This window comes from Pleurodeles waltl, chromosome 6 (genome assembly GCF_031143425.1).
Source record: "Pleurodeles waltl isolate 20211129_DDA chromosome 6, aPleWal1.hap1.20221129, whole genome shotgun sequence".
Lineage (NCBI taxonomy): Eukaryota > Metazoa > Chordata > Amphibia > Caudata > Salamandridae > Pleurodeles > Pleurodeles waltl.
The window spans coordinates 55610467-55623438 of record NC_090445.1 but is presented as its reverse complement, the minus strand read 5'-3'; the positions used below and the strand labels follow the sequence as shown (position 1 = coordinate 55623438).

At 40.6% G+C, this 12972-nt stretch overlaps 1 protein-coding gene across 1 annotated transcript in view; it reads left to right on the top strand.

The window, feature by feature from the left end:
* LOC138299185 (E3 ubiquitin-protein ligase TRIM39-like) overlaps positions 1-12972 on the top strand; it is a 182115-nt gene that overhangs the window by 147252 nt on the left and 21891 nt on the right. Inside the window, exon 5 of the mRNA XM_069237280.1 lies at positions 4647-4753. Within this exon, the coding sequence (XP_069093381.1) occupies positions 4647-4753 (107 nt within the window). The remainder of the gene's footprint in view (positions 1-4646; positions 4754-12972) is intronic.

Here is a 12972-nt window from a genome sequence, read left to right as displayed (position 1 = left end):
TTGTGGGATCTCAAAATAACCTGCTCATAGCGAGTTAAACAAGCATGGGTAAGGTAATGGGTCTTCATTCGGGTCAAAAGAACTTCAACAGAATGGGGAATGAAAACATTCAGGGGATGAACCATGAGAATGCCTTCGAGTTGTCCAATGCTGACACCCACAACTGCAACAGCTTTTATACAGCTGGACAATTCAGCAGCTACATGATCAAGTGTGGCTGAAAAATAAGCCAAAGGCCTGTTGGCATCTCCATGTAATTGCATCAAAACAGAAAGCGCACAACCATCTCTTTCGCAACAAAACACGGATATACATGCTGGGGCTCGGCACAGGCTTCCTTTCAGCTGAGAGAAGGCTTACATGCATGCATCAAATGGTACCAGATCAGACACATCCTTGTGCATCAGCTTCAGTAAAGGCTTGGACAAAAGGGAAAAATTTGGAATCCACTGGCAGCAATAGCCAACCATTCCCAACAACATTCTGACATCTTTCTGTGTCACTGGTGGGTTTATCTGCATGATTACTGAAATTCTGTTTTGGGACACCTTCTTTATGTGGTGACCTAAGTATTTTACTTCTTTTTGGCAATACTGCAGCTTTGCTGGGGAAACTTTATGTCCATTTTCTCCTAAATGATTTAACAGGGCAATCTTATCTCTCCTACAGGCTTCACGTGTGTTTGATGCAATCATCAAATAATCAGTGTATTGCACCAAAATGAAATGAAAAGGCATTTTAAGGGGCTCCAAATTCTTTTTCAAAATCTGATTAAAAATGTATGGTGTTCTTCGTATACCCTTGAGGCGTATGACACCGAGGAAAAAAAACACGGCTTCCGAATTTAAAAGTAATTAAGAACTGGCTGTCCTCAGGCAAGAAATGAAGAAAATTCCTGACACAAGTCTTGTTCACTTTTCTCAAATCCTGAACTAGGCAGTATTTTCTATTGGGCTTTGCAGTTGTGAATTACATAGGCTTCCAAAGTTATCTTTTAGAACACTTTGTTCAATTACATTTTCAATTACGAGAGTCATTCCTTGCAATTACTTCTGGGGTCATGTCATAAGGCATTATCATATGATAGATTGTATTTGGCTTCACTGTTATTTTTACTGGCTTGCAACAATCTCTCATAATAGGCATGAATTGAGACTTTTGTTTCCTGTGCTGTTCTGTCAATATCTTTCTGGGAACATTTGTTTTTCAGTAATTCAATCACTTTATAATACCCTTTCATCATCTCTTTAAATGGTGCATCTGTTACTGGTTCACGATCCAGCCAATCAACACTTCGCTCGTACTCCACCCACAAATCAACTGGAACCACAATTTCAAACACTGTGTTCAAATCCTCCCACAGGCATGTTGAAAGTTTCATAAATCTCACTGTCTGCTTACATCACTCTCCTGGCTTCTCCCTCAATCTTGGGTAATTACTTGTTAATGAAAGTATGTCACTTCTGCTCCATGGGACATGTACATAACGTCCACCTGGACTTCCTCTCATTGGCATCATTTGTACATTTTCATCAGCTTGATTTGCTCCAGCCAGAGGCAGATTCTGATTTGCTTTCTTTTGACCTATTTTCTTAGCCCATCAGCCTTACCATTTATCTAAGGCACCCCATGTTTGTATGTATGTAATTACTTTCTTATTGTGCATTTTCATTTTGGGCGATCTCATGTTTGCTGTGTCTTTGGTACTGAACTCTAATCTGTAACTTCTTCTTAAGGGTTTTGATTTTTCTAAATCTACCTCATATTTTCCAGCCAATTCTGCTAATTTCTCAGAAGTCAGTTCTGCTAGTTGTGTAACAGCTTTGCACATGAAGCTCAATTATTCTTCTGTGTTTGTGTCTAATTGCTCCATCGCAAGCATTCCCATAATTAATTCATTTAATTCTAATTTTAATCTGGACACATTCTGGGACTGTTCTGTCCCTCAAGGGTGTCTCTGCTGTTCTAACATTACCATTTGTTTCACCTGTTGCTTCTTTTGGGCTCAGATTGTCTAACCAATCAGCACTGAAAATCATTGCGAACAGATAATGTTTCTCTGGGGCATATTTTGCGGAGTCCTGCAATGTACACTCATAATTTGATCTAGTGTGAGCATGTAAGGAAGTGGAGTTCCCTGAGGGCATCTTGCATCTAATATTGGTCCTGCTTGATTTCACATCCAGTTAGGGTCTGCAATTTGTGTAGAGATCAATGGTTGAATATGAGAAGTTTTCCTCTCCATCTCCAAATTGTTTGAATATAACAGTCTCTGCATATCACATGCCGACATCCCTGCAGCTACTTATTTCGTTGACTGGGTTGCCTGAAGCATACGATGGAACAACTGGACCTATAGTCATGGAAACTGGTTATGCATCCGGTCAAATGTGTCCCGTCTGATTCTGTGGAATTTGCATTCCAGTACTCTTACCTGTTAAAAGAGTACTGAAAGTCTCTCCTGTTTGACTTGGGGATAGCATTTGACACATTCTGCAGCGGTGTATACATGGGCATAGTCCGATTCTGATTACAATTCTGCATAGGTGTAGTCACAATAGGTGTCTGCACCATCTGGTTCACATTAGAACTTGGCATTACCTGATTAGTAACTCGGCGTGTAATGTACTGAGCTGTATTTACAGTCAGAACTGGTGGACAAACCATGGTCACTTCTCACTGAGTTTGCAGGTGTACTTGGAACTATCTGAATTGGGCTCTGTGTAACTGGAGCAGTAGGCACATTCGGGGCTACATTCTGCACTGCTTCCTCACCTGAATGATACAGTGGGGGACGATTCATTAAAAGCTGGTTTATGAACTCATCATCTGATTCACTTTCATGTGTAGCTGTCCTTTTACCCTCATCTGCTCTGCTTTAGCTGTCTGTTTCTTTCTTGTTTTAAGTTTTTTACTCCCATCATCTTCCTCTGTGATAGCTGGAAACATTCTCACTCCATCTGGTAACTCGGCTCTCCACAAAACACTTCACAACATCACACTTCACGGCAGTCTTCAAGAAAACAGAACACAAACGCAAATCCTTACTGTTGCTTACATAGCACGTCACTTGAAGGCACATCGCTGGAACTTCATCAATCTCTGGAACACGGACCATGGGATAAGTTATAGGTTAGACAAAATTTGGAAAGCGCAATGACATGTCAACTCCCTATCAGTATATAAAATATGGTTCCCCTTCTTATGGGATGAACCAGTAACCTAACTGTGAATCCCAATTCCCTGACATTAACTTAAAATGTGGTTCCCCCTCTTATGGGACGAAACCATCACTCTGCTGCCAAAACTGCAAGCTCGTTTTTATCCTTCACAGGAATTAAACGCTTTACTGAGGTCGATTGACCTTTTGACCCATAAAGTAGTGTAGTGAACCATCCACAATTACTTTAGCACCATCCCAACAATCAAGACACCATGACCAATCTGGCCACGGGAGAAATGCCAATCAATGAAACTTTTCAAAGCTTAATTTTATAACCACAAAGTTAGTGTCATGAAGACTGTGCGCAAATTATAAAGATTTATCAACACCATAGGCTGACCGAAGCGGCAAAAACGTTTAATCGAAATAGCATCAACATAATTAAGCATTGAAGAAGAAGAATGCATATCATTAAGGAAATTATATAAGACACAAAAATATATCTCTGGTCAGACTGCATTAGCATTTGTCAAGCTCAATTAAGCAGAGTATACATATACAGGGCAGCACATGGTTTATCCCTACAACTAACCAAATTAGTTGATGCATTTCTGGGGACGGGCTGACACATCTGGGCAAGATTCAAAATGAGACAAAAATAAATTGGAAAAGAATATCTCCAGGGAATACTAACTAGAAAAATAAAGAGAGCGTGAGTGTCAGCATGTTAGCTTCTAATCTAGAAAAAAAAGTGACATGTCAAGGGAATTGGAAATCAGCCCAGAGATATACCTGTCCAAGGGACAGCATTCAAGGATTCTTCATCAGCAAAACAAAAAGATCAGAAGCAAACCCAGTCCAAAGCATCATCAGGAAAGGTGCATAGAGACTACACAGAGTCTAGGGGTCTCAAGAGCCAAGAAAAGACTGATGAAAATGTATGAAGTCCATCACTATTAAAAATGCACATTATCCTCTTGTTCTTTGATCCAGTGGCACCATATCAGACAAAAAAAGGCATTGTCCAATCAAAACATTGTTACATTCCAATTTCTTCTCAGGGTCTGCAATATGCTCATCTCAGTTCCATGTGAATCTGTATGCCAATTGAAACTAATTATTTCACGTTAAGTCCACAGACCTAATTGTTCCGTACCAAGGTCACTAAACAAAAAGCTTCTGTACAATCGAACAAAGAACCTATTCATGGGAACAGAAAATTTCATTTACACTGTAAAACTTTGTTAATGCATCACATTAGATAAATACACTTTGGCATTATTTAAATCTTATTAGCACATTGTTAAATCCGGTAGAGACAATTGTGACCACCACAAATGAAAACAGGAGCACTTTTAAAATACGTTTCAGTGCAGTTTTCTGCGTTAGGCTGTAAAAAATTTCACATAATTTGTCACCTACTGCTGACATCTGGGTCACTAAAAAGCAGAGTTCATGTACAATATTGTTTTATAATCGGCAGGTGTGATCAAATGAAAGCCGAGAAACCCCAGGAAGATGCTGTTGTGCAGCAGACTCTGCAGAGCAGAAAACATGCCTCCTTGCTGGATAAGCTTCTGGAATTAAAAGGTAAATACATATTTGATTACTAATGAAACCGATTTAAGGAAGAATTTTTTATGCTGGAGGGTTGAGTGCAGGGCAAGGGCACAGTTGCGTACTATGAAGAATACACTCATAGGTTAATGTTACAGTAAGTGGCTGTTATGGCCTATAAATTACCCTGTTTTTGGATAGGAGAGTTGTATAAGGTGTGTGAGTTTGGAATCTATGGAAAGTGAAAGAGAATAAAGTGGTGTGAGATCACAGTTTGAATTGTGCTACCAATGGAGGGAAAAGAAGCATCAGGGAAGTGTGCTACAGATAGTGTATTGTAGCAACAGGACCAGTGAGTTATCTGTGAATTGTTGAGTTGATGGAAGTGTGATCCTATGGCTCATCTGAATCAGCAAGATTCCTACCAGCCAGCATTCACACACTTCCCTGATAAAAATGGTGCCCCACCCTGAGCCTATTACCTGAGACAAGAACGGACCAAACTGGGAATCGTGCTAAGACCATAATGCTTCATATGGTCACCATTTTCATCCATTCCTGTTGCAGATGCTAAGCCCAGCCACACAAGTGGGGATGTTGTGTGAGATATGAACTGAAAGTGAGAATGCAATGTGACACTGTCCAAGTAAGAGTTTACTACAAAGACAAGAAAAACAATGGGCTCAGTAATAAGAAAAATAACACTTAGCTTTTATTACTTTGTGATGCAAAGAACATTTCCAAAGAAGCTAAAAGTGAGAAAGATATCCAAATAATTCAAATAAACACACATCAGGACAAACTGAAATGCATTTTATTCTCAAAAAACACATATTGCCATATTAATCCCTGGTAAAGAAGGGAGCACCTTTGTGTTAGGATGTGCCTGAAGCCCCATACTGTATGCTCAGATGGGCAAAACACAAAAGGGAATGTGACAGCAATACAGGTATGTTCCAATGGTGCAATTAGGAGTGCAGAGGTCACTATCGGCAGAAGAAAAGGAATGTCACTTCAAAGAGCAACTCTATAGCAACTCTATACTGTGACTGTAAAAGACATTTCCTAAAAAGGTGCCCTCTTTTGGAAGAAAAGATTTTCTTTAAGGAACAGGTGAAAGTCAAGCTTAAAGGCAGTACATCTGGTTGCTTACTTATCAAGAACCCTTTCCACTTCAGAAAGGAAGTATGACTTCTACAATAGGGAGCTGCTCGTTATTAAGGAAGCCTTTACACATTGGTGACACAATTTAGAAAGGCCATTACATGCTATTAGTGTTTTGATGGACCATAAAAACTACTGTAGATAAAGTCAGTGAAATGTCCAAATGTGAGATGTGACAGACTTTTTTTGTTTGTTTCCTCTAAATTTCAGTATACAATCGCATGCAGACCAAAGAATCAGCTTGGCAGGGGGGATACTCTCTCAAGATTATTAGAAGAACAGGAAGAATTGATACCTGCTTCTAATATCTCAACAACCATGTCACAGGACTCTGATATAATCACTGTGTTTTTAAAGCAAACACAAGGCAGACAATAAGAGTTAAAAGGAGAACAATGGCTACAAAATAATTTAGGCAATTGGAAGAGGGTGGGAAAACGTGCTATATTTCCTCATCCAAATTTGCAGCAACATGGAATTGTGCCAGGCGTCATCTATTGTAGGGCATCCAGAACAAAGAAAGATGAAAGATTTATTGTAAAGAAATTTTTGGTGGCCTAGCACTTCAAAGTCTATTCAACAGTATATCAGTCAATGTTTCTTTGGTGTTCAGGCTAAGACAGACAAATGCCAAGACTATAGGATTTGTATAACCTTTTCCAGTGCCCTCACAACCTGGGTCAAGAATGTCTATGGATTTTATTGTTTAACCGCTCATGTTACAAAGGACTCGCACATTATAGTAGTAACCAATTATTTCACCAAAATGGATCATTCTGATAGATACTTCTACCTGCAGATTACTCACTTGTAGATTTATCCCAGGAGTTAGGCTGGGTACAGAAACGTCAAATCTTTCACATTTGCGGTAGGTAGCGCTGGCTTTGTGTCAATGCCGGACGTAGTATCAGGTGACCTTGCCAAAGCTGTAAGGCACCTGCCACAGCATAATAAGAGACAACTGGAGGAAGAAGGGTATAGACAGAGGATCCATTACATTTTTGGTTCTGATTTTGATTGTCTCAACATTTAAGCTCGTGGTGGCAAAGTGGAAGAACTTTAATTATCCAGTGGATTGGACTCTGCCTCGAAATTAACATGGAATTCCCAGCAGTACATCTCACCCCAGAGGTAATGTCGTTCCATTCTGTGGTCAAGAAAGCAGCAGAGATACAGGAACTGCAGCTACCATCAGAGAAGGTTCAGGATAATGTCCTCACTGAGGTGCTCCTCCCAACTATACCCACATCAGAACCCTTTCTGGGCTTTAATGAAGGATTGCTGGATCCTGTTTTGAGAGCGTAGGAGAAGCCCACCTCCGTACTGATGGTCAACAGGCTAGTAGGGAGCCACAATTGGGGATGCTTTGTCACTATTTTTCATTTTACATAACATATACAATCTTCACATTATATGCACACGCCTATATAGAGTGTGATGTTCATTTAAGTTCACCACAGTTACTAGAGGCTTCAGTTTAAATGATGTACGCTTTCATGAAAGTACACTTTTGGCTGCTATTTTCTTTTTGCGCTTTCCTTTTTTTCAGGAGCCAAGCTGCAGTATTTTACATTAATTAGATTGTTGCAAAATGTTTTAGTTTCTGTGAGAATTGTTAATCTCTGTTCGTTTCACTTAAAGATGAATAATGAATCACTCCACCTGTGCTGAGGACAGGCTGACTGTGATGTCATCCTGCTAAAAGATCGCTCTTGAAGGCCGTATTTCAGAAAGCATCCATTGTGTGATGCCTGGGAAGTGCTTTGACACTAGATATCATAGAATGCTCCATCCTGATTAGTCTTCTTGCCCTGCTACCCATGGGGAGTGTTGCATCTTACCATGAATTGAATGTTTTAATCGTGCATTGCTGTGCTGGTTAGATTTAGATGCCCCTTTCTATTTTCTTAGGTCCCCGCTCCTCACTAACCTGGGACTGGTCCTCTGACCAGTTTAAGGCCCTTACGGACCCAGCCTCGCAGCTGCCACTCTCCATGCCTTTGTGCCTTCTTCTGCCTTTCTTTCACACTCCTTTTCCTCTTTTCCTCACTCTTTGCCTTTACTTTCTGCCTCTTTCTCTCACTCTTTGGCTTTGCTATGTGCCTCTTTCTCTCTCACACTTTGCCTTTGTTTTGGGCCTTTTTTTCTCAGTTGTTTCCATCACTTGTGCCAATTTCCCTCATTCTTCACCTTAGCTTTGTGCCTCTTGGCTTTGTGCCTCTTTGCTTTGTGCTTCCATCTTTCCCCAACCTCCTCCCGTGCTTTACCTCCTCCCGCCTCCCACACTGCTTATTTCCTTTCCCATGTCATTCTCCTGAGTCTTTCCACGTCTTCATCCCTCCTCCCCTTAGCCCCGTCCACCACCCCTCTGCACTCCACCATTCACAGGATCTACTTAAGGGTGACCGCTGCGCGACCCCATTTAGCAGGTGCCTGGGTCCCAGCTACCCACTTATTTTGTGCCTCTTTACTTTGTGCCTCCATCTCTCCCCCCCAGGCCCCCAACCCTCTTCCATGCTTTTTCTCCTCCTGCCTCCCCCTGGACCCAGCTCCCCATTTAATTTGTGCCTCTTTACTTTGTACCTCCATCTTTCCCCCAGATCCCCAGCCTCTCCCATGCTTTTCCTCCTCCCACCTCCCCCTGCTCCTTACCTACTTATCTGTGTCTTCCTTCTGCGTCTTCTTTCCTCCTCCTTTTAGTCGCACCTACTTACCCCTGTGCTTTTCCCCCTCCTAGGACTTAATGGCAGCCACTGTGCGACCCATTTGAGGAGGTCCTCTGACCAGTCTAATGCCCTTTCGGCCCCGGTATCGCTGCTGCTGCTGCTCTCTGTGCTTTTTCTCTTTCTCGCACACTGCTTTTCCTCTTCCGCTCAACTGTTTGCCTTTACTTTGTGCCTCTTTATCTTACTCTTTGCTTTGTGACTCGGTCTCTCTCACGCTCTGCCTTTGCTTTGGGCCTCTTTTTCTCACTCGTTTCCATCACTTGTGCCTCTTTCTTCCATGCTTTGCCTTTTGCTTTGTGCCTCTTTATTTTGTGACTTTACCTTCTGCCCCCATCTTTCCCACAGCCCCCAAAACCCTCCTGCGCTTTTCCTCCTCCTGCCTCCCGGGCATCTTTACCTGATCTGCTGTGTCCTCCTCCCGTGTCTTCTTCCTGCTTCCACTAAGCCCTTTTCGCCTCCCCCTTTACTCCCCCCCCCCTCCCAGGACTGCATCCAGCAACTCCTTACACTGTTCAATGGAATCTCTCTTTTCTGTTTCTCAGTTGCCGCTCAAGCTGGTAGGACAATCTGCCATTCAATTAGATTGGCCAAAATCTGGAAACTGCACTCTTTATTTTATGTTCTTAGAGTGAGGCCATGGATTACACTAGAAACTGAAGCACATAGTACTCCAATATTAGTAGATGCTTCAGAATAGTATGAGGTGAGTTGCCGCATACATTTTGGCCAACTCCAAAACATAGGGCCTAGTTTATAGTTGGTGGACAAGGTACTCCATCACAATTGTGATGGATATCCCGTCTGCTGAAACACAAATCCCATAGGATGTAAGCAGATGGGTTATATGTCACCATAGTGATAGCATAACCCCTCCGCCAAACTCTAAATCAGGTACTTCATCTCTTGGAAGGCTTATGATGCCTTGGAAAGATCCTATTTTTCCTGATCCTGGGAGCCGGCCACCTTTGTGTTTCTCCCCAACTGTTTTTTCCATAATCAATAGTGCCCAAAAATACCAGATCCCACTATAAAACCCGGGGGAGGTATTTGTTGGGAAGAGGCGCACCGTCCAGATTATTTGAAAAGATCTTGCTACTGAGGGTCCTATACTTGTGCACACAGTCTTAAAGCCATCCATCATTCAAGTTCAGAAAATGCCAGGAATAACATATATGGAGAGTAGGAGATCAGCTTGATAGACACTTAGAATTTGTTGGTGGGACACCTGGGAGACAGTGACGATATAAACTCAGTGTAAGCACTGTATCAGTATTTTGCAACATCTAGTTCTTTCTGCTCCTTCACTTCCATGACGTTTGGCACTGTGCAACCCCTAAGCACACCTTAAGTGTTTAGTTTATGTCAGTTACTTCCTCTCCCATTTGATTCCTTCCTTTTCTTTTGGTGACCATCCTGGCAGCCTGTCCACTGGCATTTTATATCTTTCAGCAACCACATCACTTATCCTGCTTCCTGCTGAAGCGAGCTACAATACTACATCTCAGCAGTATGGGAGCCTCTCCTTGGCTATTCACCTCTAGGCCTGATGCTGAGTTGGACCAAGGCTAGTCATACTCTTTCCTTGCTGAGAAAGAGGCAAGTCTGATGACGCCACTGGTGTTACATACACTAAAGATTAAATTTTCTGTTATTGCAGAAGTCTCAAAGTGTATTTTGTGTTTCATCTATTCAAGATGTCTGAGCAGGTCTTGAGATGGTCTTGGTTGCTGTGAGCACCATTCTGAACCAGTGTCTGGTGTCATTTTCCTTCCTCCTTTTCCCTGGGTTCCTAACCTACATACCATTGTACTTGGGTTGGAACAGGTGGAGGATTGGGCTTGTTGGTTTAACTTCTCTTGAGATTTACATTTTGTCCTTAAATCCTGACATATTCCACCCTTTCTCAGGAAGGATACCACTGTGGTCCTTTCATTTGTAGGTGACAGTGATTCCTGCCACAAATAGTCTGCTGTTGTTTTTTGGGTGATTTTGTTTTACAGGATTGCAAAACTAAAAGATCTGAATACTTAAATTGAAATGTATTCAAATTACCCCTCCCTCGCCCATACATATTCACAAGGTATTTAGATTAAGACATTCAGAAATCATGTATGAACTTTCTTTCTTTTGAAAGCATCAACACATTTTCCTGGAAATCGGGTTTACTTTAAACATGTCATAATACAGAAATGAAAAGAGGAAAAAAATCTAACCATATTGTTATGTTAATCCCTATTACTACTCAGTAAATCAGTCCACCAGAACGTCCTGTCAAAAATCCTAATTCTATTTTTTCAGCTGCCAATAATGCTTGTGAAATCATCTTCTCGTATCAGATGATGGGGAGCCACAGCTGTAGAAATTCTTTTTCATCTTTGCTAATTTTTAATGGTTTTGTAAGTGAGTTTAGAAACAGTACTTTCTAAGTACACTTCTGTTATTTTCAGGGTGTAGAAACAATACTTTACAGGTACATTTCTATTAGTTTCACATACCCTTGAAATCGTCTGTCACTAGGTAAACCAAACTTACTTCTCACTTGGTTGAGTCATTTTTCTCAGGACAACATTGTTCATTATATTTTGATGTGCCTTGCCACATCAAGTCAATCCAGTCTCACCAATGACAATTTTCTGGGCATGCCAAAATGAACCGGTTGCATCTTTTTGGCAAATATGCATAAACATAGGGATTTTTAAGTACTGGATACTGTTAATTGTATTGCTATCCATTTACATTTTGGGTGCTGTGGGTCCTTGGAGCATTCAGTGTAAAGTAAAAATTGTTTTACCAAAGGATCTTCTAGATTGAAAACTGTAACGTTTTATCCTTAACTGCAGAGCAAACCAAGAAACAAAACACACAATCATATCGTTAAAAGTTTGGGAAATTGTCACCCACTTAATATTTTTTCTCTTACTTAAGTAACTATAGTCACACTTTGCAATCCTCCTATCAGAAACGGATTTATATAATTTACCTTGAAACTTCCTAGGAAGTGGCTTCAGGAATCCGGAATCGGATAAGGTGATACAATACCAATGGTGTATTTATTATTTAGGTCAGTTCTTCCCAAACTTCCCAAACTTTTAGAACTATGACCCACTTTTTTTGAACAACAAACTTTTGAGGCTCAGCTTTAATAGATATGTGGCATGTGATATTTTGATGTAACTAAATCACTGTGTGACAGACAGCTCATTTTTCATTGAAAGTGCCACTGAATTTCCACAAACATACAGTTTTACCGATAACAATTATATTGAACATAAATAATAATGTGTGAAAATCAGGTTTCAAGGAATATGTATCAGTTGTGCATCACCAGGTAAAGTGTCTTGATTTGTTTTTTATCCTATTAAAATATATGTTTACATCACACCTCAGAATTTTTTTAAAATGTGGTTCATCTTTGCCTCCTTAAGTGCTGAATGTGTACAGTTAATCTGCAAGTCTTTACATTTTGGTGTGTGTTACAACAAATGGCATCCTACAGCCTTTCCTTTCACACTTTCTGTGGCCCAGCAAGCTTGCCACATAAGTCACTTTACTTTTCCTTCTTGGACTGTATTTTGATAGGAGTTTGTTAACATCAATCCCCATGTTAAAAGCTAAGCAGCAATTTGTCAGAAAACATAGCCTGACACTTGACTTCTGCCTTTGAAGTGCAGGAAATGCGACAATATAAATACATAAGTTAAAGGCATCTTTATTTATTGCTTGAACCTTCACGACCCACCAAGAATCAGCTCACGACCCACTAGTAAGTCACGACCTACAATTTGGGAAACGCTGATTCATATTATAATGGAGCGCCACCACCAGGACATGTTCAGTGCAGACCAGCATTCTAGTATAAAAATTACATTCAGTCTTTCACAATGTATACAAATGGTCTCTTGCATGAATCTATCAATATAAAAATCTAAGTATTTGATTTCAGTAAATTTGATTGTAAAATCCGGAACATGATAAGTAAGCATCTAGACCAAGAAAGGATTTCAGTTTTATCATGGTGTAGTTTGTCTCAGCCATTCTAAATAACCTTCAGTAATGTTTAACATAGCTTTGAAACTTGTCACTTGGATATGCATATTCACTGTCAGCAAAGAGGTTTGGTTTCTGATTTTCTTGTTTCAATTCATGACATCAGCTAAGGATGTCAGCCTATTCTAGAAAGGTTCAAAGGTGAGGATGAATAACATTAGAGAAAGAGGGTAACATTGCGAAGTACCAATATTTAACAAAAGGCTCGTAGAATCTGGTTATTTACAAAACAGGAAACCTGTGTGTACTCATGTAAAAGAGAAAGCTGCATTCTCAGCCTCAATGGATATTATTTACCAGGCATTCTTTTTGAGG